The sequence below is a fragment of the Serinus canaria genome, chromosome 6 (assembly GCF_022539315.1).
Source record: "Serinus canaria isolate serCan28SL12 chromosome 6, serCan2020, whole genome shotgun sequence".
NCBI classification, from domain to species: Eukaryota; Metazoa; Chordata; class Aves; order Passeriformes; family Fringillidae; genus Serinus; species Serinus canaria.
In genome coordinates this window covers 20,083,100-20,108,694 of record NC_066320.1, presented here as the reverse complement: position 1 = coordinate 20,108,694, position 25,595 = coordinate 20,083,100, and the positions used below count along the sequence as shown (strand labels likewise).

Here is a 25,595-nt window from a genome sequence, read left to right as displayed (position 1 = left end):
ATCCATCAGAGAATATTTAAAAAATTTTAAAACAAGCATCAGCCACAGCATTTCAAATTTAAGTTGTCTAGGAATTTTATTTAAATAAGGCAAGACACTGAAATAATACCGAATTTCTGTTTTTAAATTTACTCACTAGGTTTTAGTGCACAAAATGTTGCCAGATGGAAAGCTGTTTGTACACATTTTTCCATATTTTATCAGAAGAGTCAACACAGATGAATTTCAAAAGAGAGGTTTTATAAAGAAACTATATAAAGTCTAAGTGCAAGCTATATGAGACAGCACATGAATCTAGAGGAACAGACAGCAAGTTTTACCAATGTGTTCAAAAGAATAATAATCAAAAAAGTGGCTCAGTTAAAGAGCAAAGAAGACAGAGTACTGGCAAAGGATATCACAACCAAGCACTACAGCATCAATTCCAGCCTTCAAAAAAATCAAAGAGAATTTCTGATGAACATTGTCACTTTTGCAGCAGGTTGTGGTTTTATTACTGCTATATTTTATTGTACTAGTTAAAAACATGAATTTTTGAAAAGATAAAGAAAACTAGGTGCAAAATCCAGGCTACAAACAAATACCTATGAGAATAAGTACATTTTTAATGCATGGTTCGTTGTAGTGAAGCTCTCTAGAATAACAGCTGAATCTATTGCTAGATCTAAAGAGAAGGTCAAACTAACAAAGAAAAGCCATATCAAAAGATTTCAGAAGGCTGAGTGATAACACAAAGAGCATTGTCCTTGGGACAATGGGGTTTATGTCATGTATCCAGCCTCTCTGACAAACTCACAAACAAAATCCCCCATCATTCAGCAATAATTAAAATTCAGTTGAAACTACCTGCCCCAGAAACTGATTAAAGAATTACTGAAAGAAAGAAAAAGGGCATATTTATGCAGCAAATTGTATGTAGCAGAAGTGATTTAAAGGTGACAGGTTTCAAATCAGTGAATAGCCTTGGTGTAGCAATGGTGCTAACCCTTCTCAGCAAATTTTGGGGGATCTAAGATTTGTTTTCAGATTTTTTCCATTTGAGGCTTCTTTGGGTCTCAGTCTTTTGTGATCCCAAGAAAGGCAACACACCAAAACTAGAACAACAGACATGGAAAAACCCAGTTGCCCATTTCATAACAGGAAGATTTTCATAACTTTGGGACAAACATGGATATATTATGTCCTGTGATTCTCCCTACTACAGCACTGAATGCTCTCACAGAAACAAGGATGGAGGAAAACACTGTGACAGCAAACTAGAAGACTGGCAAAGATCCATGAAGTTCTTAGGCAGGTCTAGCTCTCTTTGGCCTCCGAAAAACTCCTTTATTTACTTATCAAAATCATAAAAAACAATCTACTTCAGTCACAAAGGAAACTCAAGACTCTGGAACTGGGTTTTCATACCTCCTATACCTACAGGGCAAATATCTCCCCTTGAATGTCATGGGGGAAGGAGGAGAGCAAACTAGAGAACAGTCAGCTCAACTTCAAATCTCACAAATATACAATGCAAATGTTGGGCCTCAATATAGCTATAAGTTATTTCTGCAGTAAAAACTGACTTTCAGGAACAAACTGTGTCAAACCAGTCTAATTTCCTTCCTCATTATGATAGCTACCTAGATAAGGGGCACAAAGCCCATGTTATAACTGATGCTTTTATTAAGGTTCCCCATAAAAATCATCACATACGAACTAGAGAAACTTGATTAAAGCACTGTTCATTGTAAGAGGTTATCTGACTCTCATTGAGAATATATCCTGTGAATCACTTTCAAATTCAAAGAATATTTCAAGTAGAGTTCCAGAGGGGTTTGTCCTGGTCATAACTGCATTCAGGATTTTGTTAATAACATGGGTGCTGCACAGCAAGCATTCCTAAAGTCTATCAGGATATTACTGAGCCAGAAGTGGTTTCCATGAGCCAAAAAGTAGGCTGGGACCAGTTTAGACACCTCATTTTTCAGAAAGATACAGCCAAATTGAAGAGTCTGCTGAAAGGGAAAAGACTTAAGAGTTTCCCAAACCACTTCTTATGAACAAATGCTCCTGAAACTGGGTTGGCTCCTTCAGAAACAGCAGGATGTTTCAGTCAAGCCCATCTGGTGCTTAGACAGCAATGATCCTTACAAACAGACATTTCCTTTTACTCCCTCCAGCAGCAGAGCACAAAATTTATTCTAGATCTCCTTCTTGCTGTTGCACTTAAGGACGTGGTGAATCTGAAGCATCCCCAACAACTCAGTTAAAAAAATGGGTTACTGAACTGTTTTCCAAGACTGACCCAGTTTCCTCTAGTTGTGTTTGATCCTGCCTCTCTGCTGAAGCCCTGCCAAGATCTCTCCAGGTCCCTTTCAGACTCTGTGATTTCTGTTGATTATGTTGCTTTTTTTATTTCCTGTTAAATGAAAAAAAGAAAAAAGGCAAAACCAATTAGCAAGACTTTTATCAAACTTCTAGACAGACAGCTGTAAGCAAGACTTCATTTTCCAATGTTCTTTATAGACTTATTTAGACTATGAGTATATTCCAGCTTTTTACTTTAAGAATGTTTTTCTCCCACCCACCATGAATGCCAAGCCTGTCAATCACACTAACAACAACAAGATACATATGGGACAGTTTAAGGAGGAAGAGCAGACATGAGAAACTGTTCCTTTAACTTACTTGGAATCAACTCCAACATGTGTGCCTGGGAGAAATAAAAAGAGTATGTGGTAAGTCACATTAATTTCATTATTTTTTTATAAAATGGGAAAAAACAACCAGGGACAACAGTTCACATTTTCTGTACTGTAATATTTCATTGACCTATTTTGCTCAAGTATATTTTCCTGGGGCAGTATTCCAATGTTACATCCAGTAAAACAAGCTGCTTGCTGCTGCTGCAGGGTTTGGCAAAGCTGAACTTTACTGTGAAAGTTTTGAGATTCATTTAACACATTTAGTGCTTATGTCCATGAATATATAGAGAGTAGCGAGAAATGCCAGTGGTATGATCTAGGAAACAGTTTTATATTACTTTTTAGCTATGAAATCACAAATTGAGAACTTAATTTACAAAAAGCCAAGGAGCTGGAGCCTGCAAAAACTTGGTTTTTATGTTGCGTGCATTCAGACTCCAGGAAATGAACTTTAGCCAATACACAGCGTAAAGATGTATTAACTCTGCTTGATATACAGGTTCTGTATGGGAATGAATTTCTCTTTAGAGGACAAAATGCCTGGTGTATAAAATACTCACATTTTAAATTCCTCTAAAATTTGGTAGTTCTCAAGTACTAAATGTCCTTTTACATTAGGGCTCAAAAAAAATGAAATTTCTTAAAATACGGAATCAGATTTCTACCTTTTTTTTTAGAGGAGTGAAATTGTAAACAGTGCACATTAAAAAGTGTTAATGTCTCCAGTAAGACACAAGTTTTTAAAATAGCAGATTACTCTCTGCACACATACCCAATTATATTTTTAAGCCTGCCAGGGTTCACAGCAGATCAGGAGGCTCCCGGGAATTTTCAAGTAGCAAGCAAGCCTGATCTGCCCTAGGCTAGTGCTGTTTCACATTCAAGTATCTAAATTCTGCTTCAAAATTTTATGTAAGCACCTGAAAGTTTGGAAAGAAACCATTTCTGTGGCCTGTCTTTATCTGGGGAACTCTGGAAGCCTCAGTATTCTGCTCAAGAACTCCTCCCACTACAGCTTCACAGCCAACATGTGTCCAAGTGCACATATTTATTTGAGTTTATCACACTATGGAGGTGTGATGTATACATACATTGCACAGAGGAACTGGAAGTATGAGGTTCTAAGTAGAATCAGTAATCAAATTTGGGGTTCTCCAGCCAACAGTTCTTGAAATGATCCTCTTGAGGGTCATGGAAAGCAAGTGGAAGTGTGTGACAATATTTTCCATTTCTGTCACACTTAAGGACAGAGAACTACAGCATCAATTGAGCCAAGGGCAACAGCAGCATCAAGAGAGGAAATGCAGGAACCCAGATGAGCCTCCCCATGTCCCTGGTCTTTTTTTTTTTTTTGGTTTTTTTTTTCTGGTCCTCTCTTGTCATTATGTTTAATCTGACTAAAACACTAATGGAAAAATATTTCCTGCAAGTCTTACAAGTCTCTTTGGTTGAACTACCTGTGCCCCTTTGGGAGCACAAAACTGAGCAGAACCTTCCCAAACAGATCTGCCCCATTCTATGGACAGAGGCACACTGCATTAACCCTGGCCTTTTAGAGACTGTCCTAAGAGCCTAGAACACAAATAAAGGCAATGTCAACACAGAAGAACTAGCCACAATCAAACGGTGAGGGAGAGCAGAGAGAAAACAGGTAAGACAAGGAAGATGCCTGGGCACAGCAAGGTGGGGCAGCTGGCCGGGCAGAGCTGCAGCTCACCCTGCACTGCAGGAAAGAGACAGCAGCTGGCAGTCAGGAGCAGCTCTCAGCACCTCAGTACTTCCAAAAAGCTCCCGGCCTGATGGGGAGGAGGAGCAGCAGCAGGTATGGTTGGCAGCACACACTGAACTGCGAAATTCTTAATGCTCTATTTTTAATTTGCCTTTCTGAACTAGGACTGCTTACACCTACTCAATAAGCAAACAGCCTGCACTTCACATTATTAATGTTCCACACCTGATGCCATCTGTTATTTGGTTGTTTCGTGTAAGCAGCCATTAAACCTGTAACTCTCACATCCCCTACCGAGCTGCTTCCCACCTTCACAATTCATGACAACTCTACAAAGATGAAATCACCCCTGCATTCAAACTAGGCAAGCAAAATCCCTTCTAAGGAATACATGCACCTCTCTCTTCTGGTTCTGCATATAATAGAAAGTGTATTGCTGCTTCCTGTCATCCAGGAAGATGGAGCCCCCCTTGGAAAAACTCACAGCCAACATTCTGAAACATTGAACAGCACAAAACACTATGAAATTCAACATGATTTTTTCCTGATATGCCAGCCAAGCACCCCTAAGGTTTTTCTGAGGAGGGCAAATTTAAGATGCAAGAGTTTCAATCATATTTCTGAAACTCTGGGAGTGGAGTTCTGCCAGGTTCAGTGTTCTGCCAAGTCAGAAAATAGGAAAAAGGTATTCACTGCCAACACCTGACCTGTCAGTCACTCTAACAGTAAAAAAAACAGGCAGGAAAATTTTAAGGATAGCAGCTGAGATATCTGAATTTTTTCAGTACTGACAGGTATGTGCATATGTTGATGTAACAACCAGTTTCCTCACACTGGAATCACTCACATGAGAACATTGGTACTTCCTAAATCACCCTTTACAGGCGTTCACTTTAAGTGAGCAAACAGGAAAAAAGTTGCAAAAACTACTTCCTCCTCAGAGTTCTATATCAGTAAAAAACAGTAAAGCAAGAGTTCAGTATTGCTTATGCAGATCAAGTCTCTTTCCCTGGATAGAAGCATGACCACAAAACTACCATCTCAAGAGGAGTTTGAGAACTGGACACCTTTTCAAGTTGCAGATCTCTTAAGACAGGTACTGACTCTGTATGTAAGACTTTGGAGAGTTCAATGTATATTCAGCTAGCAGAAACACTGGACTTATCCTTGAAAACCAGATATCTTATCCTACATCTACCACAAATATTTAAAAGTGCTAAAAATAGTTTAGTCACCACTTATATTAATATAACTTCAGTTTTCTGTAGAAATCTAATTCATGGTAGAAGCGAAGATCTCCAACATTACAAACCATACAAAAAATGTTTTCTCCCAGGAGTATTGCTTAGAAGAGAAAGATATTTCATGCACAAAATTATTTCCTGCTGGGAAAAATAATCCTTTCAGAGAAAGTATGTCTATTTTTATGTATGAATATAGCTTTAATATTTGCAGCATGACAATAAGAATCTTCTCTTCATGTTTTCTTCTCAATGCAAATATACACACAGTAGTTGTTAGATGTTTAAGTTTAATGTACCTGAACTTTTTTTTTTTTGGGGGGGGGGGCATTGAGTCATTCCTTTATTGGCTTGTATATTTCTTTGTTCTACAAGGTCCTTTCTAGTATATCTAAAATAATCTGAATTGCACAAAGTATTCCAAGCTCATTTTCAGTCATCTTTCATTATCTTACTAATCTCTCAGATATATAAAATATATCCTCCAAGATACAGCCTTTTTAAATCACATTTTTCCTTTTAACTTACTGAATACTATTACTCAGGTTTTAGAGTTCTACCCGTAATTTCTAAAGCCCATTCCTGCAATTGGATATATAATGTCATTTTATATCTCTCTTGTTTGTTTCAATGCAAGTTACTCTATGTAATTTTGTATATAGGAGTTTTTTCCTTGTGTTTATTCTAATTCTAACTCTAAGAGCACCAATCTTTTCCAGTACCTTCTTTACACCAACAGTGAGAATTCATGCTCATTAAGGTTTCTCATCATGATGGCCTGTAACTGTTTCTTCACATGCCACCTTTTCTGTTCACAAAACCTGCCAATGCAGAGAAACCAGCAGGTCTCTGTGTTATTCTATGCCATTACAGAAACTGTAAGGTGCACTTTTGTAAGAATTGTAAGGGCTGGCTGAAAACCAGAAAACAAATACATTGATTTAATTCTGCCTTGAAATATCAGATCCTGTCACTGCCCCAGCACAACACTTTCACCTGAAGATATGCAAGTCACCCAGGAAAACATGACATTTCCCCAGTGTTTGACTTGCAGCAGTGGGAGGCAAGAGCTACAACCACAGTGGCAGCTCTGCTCAGGAGGTAAAAATGGTAAAATATTTACTATGCAGATATACATTTATATCTCTTAGATCTAAGCAGTTGTAGTATCTTATAGATATACAGATACCCAGTGGATACTGTGTGAGTTTTATTTGTCATGCACATCAACTCCCCCAACAAATGAAGTTTTCGTGTCAGAGAGTGGTCTCAGAATAAAGAGTTATTAGTGATTCTGGAGCACTTGGACAATAAAGAGTGCTGTAGAGCAGTTCAGATTTTAAAAAAATCATTCTGGATTCAGAGAAGGTTTTGAGTACTGTGCAGGACAGGTACACAAGATAGACAAGCAGTGAACACTGAACAGAAAACAATACATCAACCTTCAGGAAAGTAATATCAGCTTCCATGGTCTCTGACTGAGGCTGGGTTTTCTAGAAGAGGTATATCCATGTTGATGCCACAATACATATGTAAAATGGGTGTGTACATATGCACCATGCAATTTTAGCATTTTCTGGAATTTAAAAGTCTTAATGATATAGATTTTTCTGTGTCATAAATGCAGAAGTTCTTAACTAGCCATTCTGCAGTGTTTCCAGCCTCATGAAAGGCATTTTTGTATAAAATCAATACCTTAACTACTAAATAATAATTAACCACACAGATTTTGCATTTTCATAAATAAGTGAAGATAGTAATGGAGACCTGTTAGCCATATGGATGTACCTCACTGTCATCTTGCATCTATGCTGTAAATTGCAGCAACACTGAAATATTCCATGTTGTGTTCAGAATTATCTACTTGGCCTCCATTTGCCATGTAGTCTGGTCCCTCTCCTAGTACTGATCTTAATGTGCTTGTAAGAAAAGTTAATGCAATCTCAAGAAAATTAAAGGTTCCACGGTCATCACCAAACACCAGCAGCAAGACACCCACTTGCCTGATGCATTAACCATGTAAAATTAACAAATTTTCCCTTACACAAAAGCTTGATTAATAGCATAAGGCAAAACTAAAAAGCAACTCATCAAGCCAGTAACTGGAGATATAGGTAGAAACTAGAAGTAGATGAGCAAAACCAAGAGAAGCAGAGAGTCCATAGCCTTGATGATTTGCCTCTCCACCAACACCAGTGCAATAGATGGCAAATTAACTCAATGCACAAATGACCACTGATCCAACAAGCACAGCAACTCTCTCTTTTGAATTGTGATCTATTCTGCATTGCAAACAAGCAGGACTCTCCCAGTCATTGTAGAAAAAAAATATATAAACCCAGGCATATCAGCTAACAGACCAAAAAAAAGAATATACACCTGAACGGGACATTTTCATATCAAAAAGTAGATAAAATTTACACATTTAATATTTAAACATGATCAGTTTTAAGTAGTCTAGAAATACAGAATTATCTTAGGAAAGCCACATAACTATGTCTATGAGAAGAACTTTTTGCACTAATATTTCTCTGTTAGCATCTGATTTGGTCACTACTGATACCGACATTTACATCTAAGCATTACAAATACTAAAACTCAATTTAAGAGTGGTACATTCTTTAAGAAAATATTCCCAAATTTTCTGCCACTTTCTATGCATAATAGTTAATTTCTTTTAAAAGCCACACTAAGCCATCTAACACACCATGAGATTTTTAGGACATCTTCAGCCTTGATCCATTCTTTTTCACTTTTTAATAGAAAATCCAATGTGTCCGTGTTTTTCCAAACTACTATTCAGTAGTCAGTTCTATTTCAAGATGTAATATTTATGGACATTCTGGTTTCATTTTAATTTATAATCAGCATCAACTTTGTTTAAAAATGCAATTACCACAACCAAGTTACAGACAAAAAATCCTGTTTCTGAACCCGAATTCTTTCCAGCAATGCCCATCATCATGGTAAGTGCAAGACACAGCCCAAATAGCTGGGGCCAAAGTCAAGCAAAGCAAACAGAGGTTGGTAAACAGCCATGTGGGATGATGTCATGGCTACTGCTGAACCTTTGCCTCATGTTACCTTTTAACCTGTTATTAATTCTGGTTTCTTATCCCACAGCAATCCACAGTATTTCTGTTGGGCTCCTTGCTCCACTCACATGACATTTGCTGCTTTGAAATTTCTTCTTGTCTACTCCATTCACAATTTCATTAGCCCTTATCTCCTGTAATCATTTTTCCTAAGAAAGAGGTAATACTGTGTCTTATCTCTTATATGAAAGTCACTGCCTAAGCATTACAGTTACTCAATATTCTTTTTCTAATTATCCTTGTCAAGTAGCATAACAATTTCCACAATGTTGAGTATTTGAGCATGGAAGTATTAATTAGTTTGTTTACAAATGCCAAGTTTCACACTATTGTAATAATCTTGTCTTTTTTCTCACCTCAGTTTGGAATGCCTGAATCTGCTGTGCTTGTAGAAAAACTGTGCATGAATGGATCTCATTTCTTGGTAAGCAAATATTCCATAAGAGCTCTCACTCAGGTCTATTTCAGCCTGGGGATTGTACTCCTTACAGTGCCAGGAAATCATGTGAAATGTTTCCTTCTTTATACACACTTCATCAATTGCTTTGATTTTGCATTTAAGTGGGCTGATTTCCACCTCTGACTCGAGGACTCCCCCTACACAAAAGAAATCCCAGTCAGCCTTTCCCCCCTCCTGAGAAAGGGCAGATATAGTCAGCCATCAGCACACAGGTGTGGCAGGGGACAGCTCATGAAATATGAGGAGGTTGTGTGGAGTTTTAACAATATAGTTACTTTAAAGCCATCATTTATGTAAAAGCTTTTTCATAAAATTTGCATGATTAAGAACATTTACCAGCACAGAACTGTACGTAAACTTTATAGTAAAAGTTTTAAGAAACAATGCCTGAAAAATCAGATCATGTCCTTTTCCTGACCTCTGTAGAATTTTTTTGCATGAGCGTGTTTAATTGATTGCAACTAATTAGGAGAGAAGACTAAAGTAACTCCTTGAACTGCAGCAATTCCTCTATCAACAATACCATTTGTGCAGCTACTGAAGTAAAAAGTTCCTTAAAATCTATTTTAAAGGGAAAATTATTGTTATGGTGCATTTATGCACTGCAGAGACAATATGTTTGCTTGGCAATTCATTGCTCAACAGAACTGTTTCCTGGGTGCATCAGGAGTTATACCTGCTGTATTTTCTAACAAGAGCTTCAGTGCTGCAGCATGATTCATGAGACTGCAGGTGCACCATGGCCACAGAGTAAAAGTGGGTTTTACCAACCCAGCTCACACCAATGAAGTGGGGCTGCCAAAGCTGCCCAGTGCACACTGATGCCTGTCCCATCCATCCATCACAAACTGGATCACTGAAGGTGTTGCAGTCTCCATCACTGGATGAGAGAAAGTGAAGTTAAAGCTAAGGGTGGATGTGGTAACTTCCTGTGGCTCTGCAAATAAAGCTGTAGAGCAGAAGTGGACTGAGAAGTAATTTCAGATGTTAGTGGAAACCTATTCAAAACACAAGTGAAAAAAGCAAGGAGAACAATAGATGACCTTTGGTGACAATCTACGATAGAAAAGTAGTATGATTAAAAACAAAAGTACTTGCTAGTATGTTCTCCAAACTGTGCAGTGTCTTCAAAATACAAGACTATTTTGCACTGCAGAAAACATGGCATTATACATGCCACACAAAGACCAACATACATTTTTTATGTTAGTATAGAAAAAGTACCTCTGCCAAAACCCAGAGGTAATGCCAGCCCACTTCTGGGCAGCACTGGAGGGAAGCTTCCCTGGAAAGAAAGATCTGCAGCCAGCACACTGCACTTTTAGCAAAGGTATAACCACCAACCCACCAGTTGTGCCTTTATTTCCTGGTTTTCCAGTGAGGACACTCATCTTTTCAATTTTTCCAAAGAGAAATATTGTCAAATGTTGGGAAAATGCTGCAGAAGGGAGCCATCCTGCACAAAATCCTTCATGTCAAATGCAAACTTCATTTTATTTGAAAGTGAATCAAACATTTACCAGCAGTAAGGTCTTTTTGAACTTTAAAGTGTTCGGAGTCATGCAGGCATTATAGCCACAAAATCTGTGATAAGTTGGCCACAACACCTTAAATCAATTTGACTGCCTTCAGAATAAAAATAATCAACATTTATATGGTCATTTCTTTGAATATTTCTTCCCTTTGAGTGGCTAAAAAGCAATCATTTTTATGGTAATATCATATTCTGTTTTATAAACATACTGAGCATCCAACTGAACTTTTATAGGAAACTAAATTACATGCATTTCATAAAAATTTAGAAGTAATAGGTCTCCTTTTACACTTCTGTAGAATCTAAAAACACAAAAGGTTGGTATATTAGATCTGAAGTGTACCATGCAGTTTCATTTTTCATCAATAGTACCATACTTGTGATAGTTACTCAATGTGCAGGTCACATCTGAGTGATGCTAATCCAGTCCTAATATGCAAATCAGCATTAAGCCACAGCTGCATTGCACAGGGCATATTATATTTTCTCTTGCTTTTTAATGCCTGAACCTGTTACACTGTGCTCCTGGCTTTTCAGTTCCCTCTAAGGGTAGGTTGCTTGTTTGATGTTTTTTTTTTAAATTCTGTTCTGAATTCCCAGTGACAGATTGAAAAAGATATAAAACAGGGAAGTTTTACCTGAAATTCAGAACTGAAAATAGGAGACTTTTTTTATTAGATTTGTATATAGAAATTTACTAAAAGAAATCTAAACACAGCAAAAATGGTCAGGCATTGATTCTAAACCACTTTCATGCATTTCTCGTCTTTCTTGCTCTTTCAAAATGTGCTTTGAATTCATGGCTGGAATAAGAACACCCTGGAGAAAACCATAGCCATCTTATTCACAAATGCTCTACTGAGGATTTTTTGAATAAAATTTAAAAAATGGAACCAGTGTCTTCCTGTGGGAGATTCCCGACTCCCTGCCAGTGCAAAACACTGCCAGAGCTTGTCAGGTTCAACTCACCGAGCCTGTCCTTTGACATCCATTTCTGTCAGCATTGCTACTGAGAAAAAGCAGCTCTTGTCCAGAAAAAGCAACCCTGGTCTCACTTGGGTGCTCCCTCCCATCCTGCCATGCAGAAGCAGCAGACAGGAAAGCACAGGAACCACATCTGCTTTCAACACTGACCACGACAACCAAACACGCCTCACCTAGAGCTCCTCTGCTGCTATTTGCAATCTCCCACCTTCCCCAATTTCAGCTAAAAGAGTATTTCCCAATGATGGGAGTGATATTTTCACAGCATGGAATATGGGAATATTTGGAAAGACATTAAAATTGGTTTGGGTGGCTTGGATATCTACTTGGAAAAAAGAAAACCAGCATCAGGTTCTGTTCAGATTGATCTGACATCCACCCCTGTATACTTAGTTTTACAAATAAAATTCAGACCATGAATGCCTTGAGTTTCCAGAGAGGGGGAAAAATTCTTTTCTAGGTCCTACATAAATAAAAGAAATTGAAGACTTACTAAGTACATTTTATAAGCTAATTCTTCTGGGAAAGAGCCAAAAGAGTCTTGCAGTATTTTCCCTGGGTGTCAAGCAAGGATAGAAAGCTTAGGTGAGGTCAGAGAAGCATGGTCCCAGGAGCAGGTACTGTTGAGTCCCACCCATGGGCTGGCTGTTGACACCTTAATGCCCCAAGCACATATCCAGTGTTTAATAATATACTGCATATCTCAGAAAGCCATCAAATAAGCTTTTTGCAATGACACAAAACTTTAATACTAAAGTTTTGGCATACCCAATTGTTTTGGAAGTAGAAGTGATGTTGGCATTGTTTGTTCTGCCTTTGGCAAGCACACCAGGTTACCATGGCAAAAAAGGGATTGCTCACCACAGAAAATTGATGTTACAAAAATACACAACTTCAGCTACAAAACTAAATTAGGCCATGTAACTGCATTAATTTAGTTGCAGTTTTACACAATTTTTATTCTTCTGACATTGCTTTCTCCTATTTATCTACCATCTGCCATCTTTCCCCTTTGTATTTCACCATGACTGAGCCCCTCTTCACCCACTCCCCTTTAAACCTCTTGCCTTCAGTGCCTTCCAGCACCTAGTGCTTTGTTTCTGCTCCCCTTTTAGCCAGGACCCTCCTTCCCTTTGCTCCTTAATTAGGTTCTATTGGTCATGGATTGAATTTTCTCCTACTGACATTCCTCATGGATTTACACTCCTTCAGGCTTGCCTCATTTCCATTCTTCACAGATGTAAAGGTTTCCTGTCAGAGGCAGCAGAAGTGGCTTAAATATCAAAAGTATTTTTTCAGAAACACATTAATTTCCAAGTATTTCTACAGGCTGTGCTCATTTTCTCAATGAAGAGAGGATAGTAGTAGGAGCTGGGCACCTTAAGAGCTGGGTCTCTTTTGTGCAAAGAGAAGTGATCTTAGCACCTATCCCTTTAGCAAGTACCTCACAGACTTTGAAAACACAGTTAAAATAAAGCTGGTTAAAATGAAAGTTTTCAGGGCAGGAAGAAACTGAAAACAGTTCCTTCTCCAGGGAGACAGATGCAAAGCATTAAAAAAGAAAGCAGAAAACATAACGAAGCAGTGCAAGCCTTGCCCCCGAGCAGTTCTTGCAGGGATGCAGTGGGGGGCAGAGCAAAGGGCCAGGTAAGAACAGCTCCCTGGGTCCCCTGAACATCAGCAGCTGCCAAGTCCAGAGGGCTTTGGTTCTGCTTCTTACTGTTTCTAACCAAATAGCAAACTGTTTCTGAAAGCAGAATTGGTTACCCAGAGTCATTTCAAGAAGAAAATGGTAAGAACATGTCCTAGAAAGAAGACAAATGTTGTTTCACTTATCCGGTAACTCGAAGCAAAGAGTCGCCTTAAAGAGGCATGGGCTAAAAGAAAGATATTTTACAGCTAAGCACCTCTGCTGCTTATCAATCATCTTCTACCAGGTCGTAAGGTACAAGGGTACTACACATTCATGCATTATCAAAGCATAAGACAATTGTAAAGTAAAAGCAAAATTTGAATATTTATCCTTATTCTCAAAAAAAAAAAAAAGGCAAAAGAATATGAAGCTGGATTACTGAACATAGATATAATTTCTGAAATCCAGAGCACTGTGAAGATACACATCATTCTTGGCACACAAGAACACAAGTCATTTTAGCAATCAAGTTATTAGTTAAACATATATGAATATTAGCAAATAAAACACTCAAAAGAAATTATTAGACTGAGATACAAAGTCAAACATCATTATCACTGGATTCCCATGATAGTTAGCTTAGAAACTGAATTTTATCCAATAATTTTGAATTCTTTTCCTGCCAAGTATTTTCAAATATCTCAAAAGCAATTTAATAAACCTGTCTAATGTCATAACCCAGCAACGGAATCCTGTAGTAAAAAATCCTGAGCCCATGCAAAAGTATTTATTGCGGGAGTGGCCCCTTATTTATTTTTTTTTTCTGTGACAGAAGAGTATTTCTATTCATATTCCAAATGCTCCTGCCAGAAATTATTTGAACATTTTTTTTTGTTTGTTTTATGCAGTAGTTGCAAAGGATGTAAAGTGCTTGTCTGCTTTCCAGTCTAAGCTCCAGCACATGACAATTCAATTGAATTCTAAATGTCATGATAGTCATAATTATAGTAAATATGGATTAAAGGAATATCTTTTGACACAGAATTCTTTGTTTTTAAAATTGGCTGATAATTTTAAATGTTGAGTTTTGTGTACCTTTCAAGTTCAGGGAACATGAAAAAGAATGTGAGAAGTTGTGGAAATTAAGCCACTGTGTCATAGTTTCTACCATGGACTTTGTAAGCCCTTCACTGAAAAAGAGGAAAACTCCACAGAGCCTTGGGCTTTGTAATTTTCAATTTTCCCCTCTTTCTGTTTAGTTCCAGTATCCTAGTTATAAAAGTGCACTCCCTCTTTTGAGAATTCGTGATTAGAAGAATCTCCATTTTGGTTGCTTTTGTACTTGGTCCTTCATGAAAGATCAGGAGATTTGACAATGCATCTAAGTTGCTTCACAATACCAACGTACAAAATCATTAGTGACATACAAAAATCGAGCCAGAAACTATAATCACTACCCCATTGTTAAATACCAGCTGCTAACCATTTCAGAAACCTTCTAGCATGCCTAATCAGAATTTAGTCCTTCTGCTTTCCCATCATCTGTTTCTAATACAATTCCTCATTCTCCATTCTTCACTTCATTCTTAAAGGGGTGGCTGAAGAGGGGCAAAGCAGTGCTCTTAACCTGAAATGTATTTCTAAAGGCTTCTGGCAAAATACACTTCTCTGTAGTGAAGACTAAAGCCAGCTGAATACTAGCAATTCTCATAAGAAAGCATGAATAAAGTTAAAAATTGATGTTGTAGAGGAGTTTTGCCAAGAAAGCGCTAACTCTTAGGGCTCTGTTGGTTTGGAAAGGTGAACACATGTACAACTCCATGGAAAACAAGAAAACCCTGTGAGAACCAGACAATGCAGCAGGGAGAAGGGACTCCTTGGCTGGAGAGAGTCTGAAGTTTTAAGTTGTCTGTTTCTACCGACTTCAGAAAGGGAGAAATTCATCAGCCTTCTATTTAAAAACAGGATTGCATTATGTACAGCTGACTTTAGTCTAAGTTTCTATGTAAAAACAGAGGGAACCTGGAAAGGTCTCAAATATTAAAATTTTATTTGAGGCAGTGAATGATGTGCCAAAATGAGATAAATTTCCAAGTAGATACATTTCAAGCTGCTATTCTTAATCAAAGAACTAACTGGAGTCCTAAGTGCAGAAATTAAAAATGACTAGAAATTATTGAAAAAAAATTTAAAGGAATTTCCATTGAAAAGAAAAAAAGGCAGGAAAAGGAATACTTTTTTGTTGAAACCAGCCTGGAAATTGCAACTACAAAGCTACTAATTGTAAAGTGACATGAATGAACCCAAAACAAGTACACTGTCACCCCCACAGGACATCCACAGGGGTGTTATGGGAGGATGATTATGCCAGAACAGTTCTGCTGGTAGATTTTCACTTAGACACCCTCGTAGACTAAGATTTAGGTATAACCCATAATAACCTGAGCACTTTTTGCTAATGCTGACTGAGCTATTATGGCTGTATCAAAAAGCTCAAGGCACCTAAAATGAAAGTACATGAAGTCTGCAATGCAAAGTTATAGAAACTAGAAGCATTGAGGAAATTACCAAGAGTCAGGGAGTTTCCCTTAGTAAAATGAAGCCATTCTGGGGTTTTTAGCAGACATCTGCTCTGACTAAGCATGATGATAAGGGGAAGAAGGGAAAAAAGCAAACACAAGAACACCAAGCCTATAGGTTGCTACTAATGTAGTGACTTCTGAATTTCAATGTAATATTGTCTTTAATTTAAAATTATCAGTAGATGTCTTGCACAAGCTGTCAGTTTTCAGCATACTGCTAAGAGCAAAAGCTTCCAGCCATTCTTAGAATTGCTCAAAAGACACTATTAAATATTTATCAATCTTTCCATATCTAAAAACTCATGGAATTTGCCCATATTAAAAAACAAAAACAGAACACACACAAATGCAATTGCAGAGATCTTTCATGAGTTTTCCCAGCGCCAATTTTGTGCATAAGCACAGACCTTACCATTAGGGAATCTGGCCTGGAGTTTGGGTTGGACTGCTGGGAAACCACATCACACGCTGGGGCTCAGGAAGAGGCATGCTGGAAAGAATTTAGAATTCCCAGAGGTCCTACAAAACCAATGCTTAGAAGAATAAGAATTTCAATCATTTCATGTATTTTAGGCCCCTGGAATACTGAAGAGTAAATTCTATTCAAAATTCACATTAGTGTGGCAAATGCAGAAACACAGATTCTAGTTGTAGGGTATTTGACTTTTTCTAGGCACTCTTACCTGCAGCATTTTACTTCACTTTAATAAGCAGATAGGCACAAAATTCTTACAAAATATATTTTAAATTGTTTATTAGTATTCTTTCAACATGCTATAGAAGATTTTTACTTTGTTTCTTTGCTTTTCTATTTATTTCTTCCAATGTTCCTGTGTAGCTGAGCTTTTTCACTCAACAGTTAAACTATTTTATCCCCTGCTACTTGAATGCAATTTACACTTTTAAAAGGTGTTATTATCTGCATCCATTGCAAGAGAGCCCTTGAAAAGACAGAGAATTATTAAAATCTTACAAATGCCATGGGGTTCATTTCTCATGGAATGACCCTGATAGAGTAAAAACTTGATTTTCTATCAAACTTACTTAAATGTCCCATTAGACATCTAGAACATCTAATCAGCATAATGTGAGTAGGCAGGGTGCTTAACCATCTGAATGTAGGATGAGATACAAACCAATTGAACAAGTCATACCATTTTTTGGTTAAAAAAATTACAGGCATTAGACTACAAACATATTTTATCTATTTATAGCTGATGACCTATTTTACTGACTCAGAACTACTCAAGGCAAATGCTGACATTTGCCCTTAACCCCTAGTTTCCTGTGAAGGGGAAAATGCAACACTTCATTTGTGTTTTAGATTGTCTGGGTCTCACAGTATATAAAAAGCAGATTAATGTCTGTATGCACCAGCATTACACTGTAAGTGAAAGAGACTCTTCACTGGAACAAACAAACAAAACAACCTCAAAACCTCACTCTTTACCTGAATGTTTTTGATTCAGGTTACATCAGAGTATCTCAAATGCATCTGTACAAACACAGCACCGAATTTTGAAGAGGCAGCAGGAAAAAAGGGCAAATAAATTCTGTAATAGTATCATCCCCAAAGCCTGGGGTTTATTTGGTCATATATACACTTTCCAAACAGAAAGTCCTCTACTGACAAAATTTCAGTGTTTTTTAGAACTGTACCATGCATTATTTATGGTGTTATCCTTTCTTCCTTTTCCCTGTCCAATTAAGTATTCTTGAACTTCACAGTGTAGAGCTACATTTTCTGTTGGGTCTTGAAGGACTTTTGTGACTGTGCTCATGAATAAATTCAGAAATATATAAAACTGAGGAACTCAACAATTAGGTCATAGGAGGTTTTTTATGTTGTCCTATGTTTTTCATCGCAACACAACCACCACATTAGTTCCAAATGTGATAAATATCCATTTGGTCAGCACTGATAAAACTAGTACTATTTTATATTGGCAGACAATAGCTGAATTTCCACTACACAACATGAAGTATGGTTGCAACATCAAGAGTTTCTTGGATATGATTTTGCCTTTGTTGAGCTTCAGCTTGAAGTAACCTCAACTTGTGAATTCTAATCAGCTAAAGCCAAATAGAGCCACTTTTGTCATGTTAAACAGTACCCAGATTCACTGATGCTCTGCAAAAGCTTGGCTATCGGTCAGGTCAACAGCTCTTCCAACATCCAGCTCCTGATCCAGTGCACCTCACACTCATCTGAATGAGCTGCAGATTCCCTCTCTCACACATGGATAATAGTGGGAAGCCATAATCATTTTACATACATATTACAGTGGGAAATGCCAGGGTCACTTACTTGGCAGATAACGCAAAAAAAAGGAAAAATATATTTTGTTTTTCCTTATTTAAGTTTTCTAGAAGACATCTGGTCATACTATGCAAGTATATTATTTGGCTGGGTAATTACAGTCACATGTAAAAAGCACTAAGTAAATAAATTTTTACTTTTTATTACTCAATGTTTTATTTTCCTGGACTAAAAATACAATACTTCTGTTTAGTTTTATGTAGGAGGTACACACCACTATGAGTTATTCCTTTAAGTTATATGGACAAGTTTCTTAATTGATTTTGTTTTCTAAATCTGCACATCTGAAGTTTAAAATATGTGCTTCCCTCCCCCCATGAAGTAAAATAAGTGACTGTAAAATACAGATGTAGCAACAACACCTATCCATTTCATCACCATCTTACATTACTAGGGAGTTTGATTTTTTTCATTTTTTACTTTTATTGCACCAGAAATGGCTACAAGTAATTGGAACTTATAATTGAAGTAATATGGTCATGGCTAGTAGCTTTACTCACTAGAATGAATGTGGAAAGCCATGCTAAAAAATAGTACTTAGAGTATTTCTTGAACTATGAATAAACTTAAGTAATCAAAATTGCCCAGTTTTATCCAAAAAAGCTTTTATTTTGCTCACGGTCAAGTCAAAAAGAACTGGATTCACATTGATATTGAACCCATTACAAACCTTTTGACACAGTGGGGGATTAACTTCTAATAAACAAACAATTTGCCAGCAATTGATAATTGACATATCAAAATTCAAATGCTCTCTCTTTTTGTATTTTTCCTGTTTTACAAGTGTATATGCCCAATTGTAAGGATGGCTGTTATGTAATATGATCATCCATTCTTGACTCTTGACTTTCACAAATCATCAAATCATTTAGAGAGCAGCATATGTTTTTATATATGTTCAGTGTTCATACAATTCCTAGTTTGCTTCTGCATGTAAACGACACTACATGATAGTCACCCTGCACAATAAAATTCTTTAAAACCTGAATTAAATTGTTTAAATGTAAAAAATGGAAATACTTTCAGCTAAATTTCAGTATTAGTCAGTGGTTTGAGGGTGAGAAAGGGAGAGACAAAATTAACCAACAGTGACTTTTTCCTAAAAAGAAACTACTCCCACACACAAGGAAACTGGGGTTAGGAGAGTAATTTGAAGTTTACATGTTGGTCACACTCATCCCAGCATAAATACCACTGGCTTCCAGATCCCATTATAAGGACAGCTAATATTAGAACTGTTCAAAATATGTGCATTGTTTTCCTGGAACAGGCTTATTTTGGAAGCCATGTGAATCTTCAGTAGTTACTAGGATGTGAAAGGACATTTGCATGCACAGTTTTGACCTCTTCTCTTGCTCTTTGCCTGTTAATATATTTCAGCTGGTTTGTCTTTTAACATTCCAAAACTTCCAATAGCTTTCAAAGTGCAACCTTTCTCAAAGAAAACATGCTGCTCTTCCTTTCTCCCCACACTCTGAACTCTGCATAAACTTGGTAATAGATTTAAAGACATACTGCGCCAAAATGGTGCAATAGCAACGTCCTGAAACTCAAGTGTTGTTTTACGAACTGCCAGGAAATGAAAGAGTGTCTGTATGTCAGTGGAAATTAGGAATTTCTTGTAAGCATTTAATCTTGGCTGTCAACAACATGTTGGGTCATTGACTTAAAAAGCTTTGAAGCAAAAATATTTATTTTTAGACACTTTAAATATATATTCTGGTATTTATTTCCCTTCAAGAGCCATGCTTGCTAGCTACTGTAATTTAAATTTCAAAAATTGGTAGAAAAAGTTTTTTCCAAAGGAGATTCATGTATATTTATATATAGTGGAAGAGTCACTTCAATGACATTTGGTATCATTTTTATAGCCCACACTAATCGCCTTGCTCTCAATTAACTTGGGTCACTTCAAGAATGGGCCAAAAGGAAGTCTGTTCCACATGCATTCCTGAACAGTATCTAATGCTATAAAATATGAACATACTAGGAGCAAGATTATAAAATCTGAATACTTTGAAGGTTTGAGAACCTGAGATGTAGACAGACTTCACTGGCTACCGTGAAGTGTCAAAGAGAAAAAGATTGATATTTACATTTATGAAGATTCATCATGCTGAAAGGGAAGGGAAAGATTCACATGCTGAGTACCCCAGGACCTTGATTAAATATGCAGATCCAGCATGAAATTCAAATAAATAAATGTTTGTGTGTAAAGACCAAGCAGCAATACAGTAGTATAAAAAACACAAATAACTTACATTTCTGGCACCTGTGCTTCACAGTCTGTAAAGCAATATAAATATGCACAGGAACACCAAAACTTTCACCTAATATGTTGAGTTCTGTATCCAAAACTAGATCTCCTTTTTTCCTATTGAAATCATCTATCAGTCTAACATCTATTAGATAGATATAAGTCACTTGACAAACAGGTCATTGCACTGTTACATTTCCATGCAAAAACAAAGGAGGTGAAAAATTTTCAAAGCACCTTTTCCTTTGCTTCTTTCTAACTGACACTAACTGTTCAGGTCTTGACAGGTAAAGTAAAAGGAAATCAAACCTCTCAAGTTAAGTTACTCTCTATCTTGATAGTTATCCTACAACATCTATCATCCAGAAGCATCATTAGCACCAGACATGTTGCACTGACAGAAGACGCTGATTGCATTAAACCAGAAAATACTTTAATTAAACCATTTAAACACACTGACAAATTTATCGGCATCCCTATTGGGGAATGGGGGAGGGAATGCTCTATCTACAGGCTGTCTTCAAATTTCCAAAGTAAGAAAATAAAGCAGATGTTTAAATCAAATCAAAACCCTTAAACACTTTGTAGCCGAGTACTTGCAGAGAAAGTTTGCAAAGCTCTTTGTGTCACTGGTACACATTGAGTAATACTGTGCTAGCCTTTGGCTTTGCCCCTTCAAGATGCGGATCTCAAAATCTGGAGCTGTCCTGGCCATAAACCACTAAACACCAACCTGTTCTCTATCACAGACCAGGAGAGAGGTGACTACTCTGTGCTATAGCTGTCCTCCTCCCCACCTTAGAATTCCTCATCCAGACTCACTGCTGTGACCCAACACAGATTTTGTTCATTCTTTGAATGAAGATATTTACAGACACAAGCACATGTAGTTGTTTTTTCCAGGGGCAGAAATAGTTTCTCCTGTTTGAGCCAGGGCCACATATTGCATGCACTGTTGGCAGACAGTCTTTTCCACACTAACAGTTGTGAAGGCTGAGTTGGTGCAGCAACCTGGCATGTATGCTTCACAGTAACAGGTCTTAATTGTGCTTAATCTTGATACCTCTGTTGCTTACCTAAACTATCTCTATTTGTGTTTTGTCCTACTTGCAATAACTGCCAGCCAGCGCCTTAAGGTCTACCTTTTCACAAAGTTATTTCAGCCATTGAAATGCAGCAGTTGTGATCTTGCTGTTGGAATCAGTGATTACTCACCATTAATGATGTTGATTGCTGGGGCTGAGGTAACATGAATCAAGCAAATCAGGTTTTCATTTTCAAGATGCCTACAGGTATAAATACATGACACTCATGACTATGTGAATTAAAGAGTATCTATACAGGACAGCTGTAACCATTGTGATTATTAAAATCTAAACAGTGGAACTCGAGCACTACCTCAAAAACCTAAACCAATATCAAAGGAGATCCAGCAAATTTATTCCACTATCCAGGGAATACTTTCCAAGTCAAATAGCTCAGCAGATTTCTGTGTGGGCATTTGAAATTGTTTCTTCAATGCAGATGCTCAAGGAGCTTATGAGGTGGTTTATTTCCAAAGAGAAGACAGCCAGCCATCAAAGTGTTTAGGGTAGACGAGCATGTACTAAGTCACATTTGGTTTCCTGATTCAGTAAGAGTATTTATTCTTATAATTAAGATTTGCTGCTTTTAGTTCCCTTGATGAAATGTAATGTGCTTATAATTATGCAGATGTTCTTTCTTAATCTTTCAAGAATATATAGGTTTTGCTTTTAAGACTGCTGTTACAGCTTAACTGTTGCTGACAGCTCTACCATAGTATTTGCTTTGAGAGATAAGATGATTCTCATACTCCTTCTCTACAGCTTTTTTGGTCTCAGCTGTTTCCCAGCACTTCTTGTTGTAATTATTTTAGTCTAGAAACAGGAAAGCAGAAGGCAGCAGATTCTGCAGGCAGTGTCAGCAGGGAGCACATCTGCACAGTTCCCAGGCCCCCGGCAAGCAGGGGAGAGCTGAAGGTCCAATGTGACACACAGTTCCTGGGATTCTCCAAGACTGATGCCATTACGCCCACAGCCTGACACACCTGGGGAGCACCCTGTTTAGTTACTTGGGTTGTACAGCAGCAGATTAATTTCTTAGGGAAAGTGAAGTCATAATCTTAGTTGAGTCCTTGCCAGTCTCAACTACCAGTGACCTGAGAACTGATTCCTGATGGGCGATTTTCTGTTTACATTTTCAGTGTCCCTCAAGAGAGCAGGATGGAAACAATCAGCCCCATAAAAACCAAGTTTTGTATTTTAGTGCAATGCAAAGACCATCTTACACCAAATCAGCCTTAGCCTTGGTTTCCTGACATTACTCTCTACAGTGTCCATGGAGCCGTGGGCTTTGTGATTTCCGAGACGCTAACCCTAGGTGTAACCCTAACTCTAGCTCCAGGCTGGAAAAGCAGCCCTGACCTGGGGCTGCCTCCAAGAAAAAAGCCATGGAGGCAGGCATCTTGTGGCAGTTTTGCGCTCCCCTTGGGATGCCTTTCGAGGCTGCAGTGTGCTTGGAGCTCTGAGCTTTGTGGTTTCTGAGATGCTAACCCTAGGCGTAACCCTAACCCTAGCTCAAGGCAGGAAAATCAGCCCTGGGCTAGAGCAGCCTCCCAGGAAAAAGCCATGGAGGCAGGCATCTTGTGGCAGTTTTGCGCGCTCCTTGGGATGCCTTTTGCGGCTGCAGTGTGCCTGGAGCTCTGGGCTTTGTGGTTTCTGAGATGCTAACCCTAGGCGTAACCCTAACCCTAGCTCCAGGCAGGAAAAGCAGCCCTGGCCTAGGGCTGCCTCTGAGGAAAAAGGCAATGGAGGCAGGCATGTTGGGGCAGTTTTGCACTCCCCTTCCTACTGACTCAATATTCAAATACTGTAAACACCACCACCACAACCATTTCAGCTCTTGCCTTTTTCCATTCCCTTAAAAAGCGAGTTAGGTGAACTGAAGTGACTTTTTCATACCTGCAGAAATGTCTCCTCACTTAAGGAAACACCAAAGAGCAAAACCAGATTGTTTCAATAGGAAAGATGAACTAGAAATAAACTGTACATAATCACCCAGCCAAGGGACAGTCTTTGTTTTCACAGCATAAGCCAGACACAGAAGGGGACCACTTGACTGAAACCACCTGCATGCAGTTACTGGAACAGCACTCAGGTTACTCCTGGAAGCAGCAGCTGGCCTCAGCCCTGCTTCAGCCCTGACAAAGGCAAGGTTATTAACAGAAGCTGACAGTGTCAATTCTGCTACACGTCATCATTAAACTGGGTCAACAGCTTACTGCACTCACCTTGGGCTGAGTCCTTAGGAAAAGTCAGTTCTTAAAGCACCAGGTCTGCTTCCAGCAGGACTCCCGTGCAGCATGTCCTGTTCTCAGGTGACTGGCATTTTGACTACAGACTAGAAATATTTTCCAGGCCTTAATTCTTAGATGTGGACAAAAATGGTGGAACATTTGACAGTTCAGTATTTCCCTTTGCTCTGATTCAGAAGAAATAGTTGCAAATTTCCCATAAAAGTAAAAAAAAAGTGCTTTGGAATCACTAAGGCAGTAATGCTTACATGTCTCATTTGGGTCTTTTACCTTATATTAAAAAACATGAAATTAATTGATTCAACTGCACCAATTTTTAATAATTTTTTTTTCTTAATCATCAATAAAGTAAAAGAAAGCCTGAAAAACAACTTGTTTTAATTGATGAAGAATTTTAGAAATAAATGGTTCTACTAGAAGAACTTCAGCTGTCCCTTTTGAATTCTCTTTTCTCATAAAAAGAAATCAGACTTCTTAATCTTGCAGCCTTCATCAGCAGAGGCTCTGCTGCTTTTTTGCTGAGGCTAAATTTCTGGTGGACACAGTTATTTCTATACGTGGTAACTTCCTTCCTCTTTCAAACACTAAAAAACTCAATTTGCTTAAGCATATATTGGTGCATTACTGCAAAGATTTGGGAAGTGGTTTTATTTTCTGTGTTCCAGTAAATGTCCTTTCAATAAGGACATGCAAATACAGACAGAGCTCAGCCCACAGAACATTACACTGTCAGTGAGGAAGATCGCATAATTTTTGAAAGAACCTTGGAAACCTCTCATCTCTCCATCAGGTCAGCCTAAGACTAATGGGGACATCATGTTCTAGGAAAGATAACATGACCTTTCCCATTGTATGCACTATATAAACAGATTTATATTGCAAATCAAACCTTACTGTCTGTCTTAGAACAAGGCTATTTCTAGAGCCAGCTTTCAAGGAGAAGACCATTCATTCCACACATGAGATTGAGTAAAACAGGTTCAAAAAGTCTTGGACAGTCAAGCCTGAGCAAACAGCTCCTGGGGTATACAATAGGTTAGAAACACTAGGTCATAAATAAATCATAGGTGAACTCACTCATAGCACATATAAGAGTAAAGGGTCAACTAGTTCAAAGTTTCACTGAGCTTTTAATGTGAGATGGCACTACTGCAATAATACCAGAACAATAGTATCAGAACAACGCAAACCACAGGGGTTCACTGAGCTATTATTGAAAGAAAACATCTTTCAGTTGAGCAAAACACAGGTTTCTACCATCTAAAAAAATGTGGTAGGTGAGGCAGTACAGAAGCCTCAGAACAATACAGCTCAATGAATATTACACTTCACCAAATAATTCCCAAACCTCCTTGGTTTTAATTTGAAGTGTTAGAGCAGCAATACTACAGACAGTTCTCCACCAATGTAATAAAGTAATTCCAGCTGCCCTAAAGAATGTAGAGTGCTCTACTGTTCCTTCCAGTAAGGGAAACATCTAGATCTCAAACTGCCATTACATGTTGAACACAGCTCTTAGTAACAGAATATTAGATTGGCAGTTTTTTAACTAAAAGCATGCTTGAGGACAGAATAACAGCAGCATTCCATGAGGGATGACAAATCCACAGCAGACCAAGAAACCCAGCCTCAGCAGTCCGATTTACAAAAAGCACATCCTGAATGTATTCCCTTGCTACCACTGCCAGCAACACAACTCCATTTGTACTATGCAAGGTTTTATATAAACCAAACACAGA

At 38.0% G+C, this 25,595-nt stretch overlaps 2 protein-coding genes across 10 annotated transcripts in view; one reads left to right on the top strand and one right to left on the bottom strand.

The window, feature by feature from the left end:
- Positions 1-25,595, bottom strand: part of DNTT (DNA nucleotidylexotransferase) — a 145,524-nt gene that overhangs the window by 96,905 nt on the left and 23,024 nt on the right. For 3 of the 4 annotated variants that reach the window (XM_050976613.1, XM_050976612.1, XM_050976614.1), the window contains exon 1: positions 2,288-2,580. The exons of the other annotated variant lie outside the window; for it this stretch is intronic. The gene's annotated coding sequence lies outside the window, so the exon portion shown is untranslated. Of the gene's footprint in view, positions 1-2,287; positions 2,581-25,595 lie in introns of those variants that run through there. 4 annotated transcript variants of the gene reach the window in all.
- The window catches only part of BLNK (B cell linker), an 89,352-nt gene continuing 66,373 nt past the window's right edge, over positions 2,617-25,595 (top strand). For 4 of the 6 annotated variants that reach the window (XM_050976610.1, XM_018910755.3, XM_018910754.3 and 1 more), the window contains exons 1-2: positions 5,372-5,512; positions 9,114-9,176. In XM_050976610.1, the coding sequence (XP_050832567.1) occupies positions 9,160-9,176 (17 nt within the window). In that variant the 5' untranslated portion in view covers positions 5,372-5,512; positions 9,114-9,159. Of the gene's footprint in view, positions 2,721-5,371; positions 5,513-9,113; positions 9,177-25,595 lie in introns of those variants that run through there. The other 2 variants (XM_009087277.4, XM_050976611.1) reach the window with 2 other exon arrangements.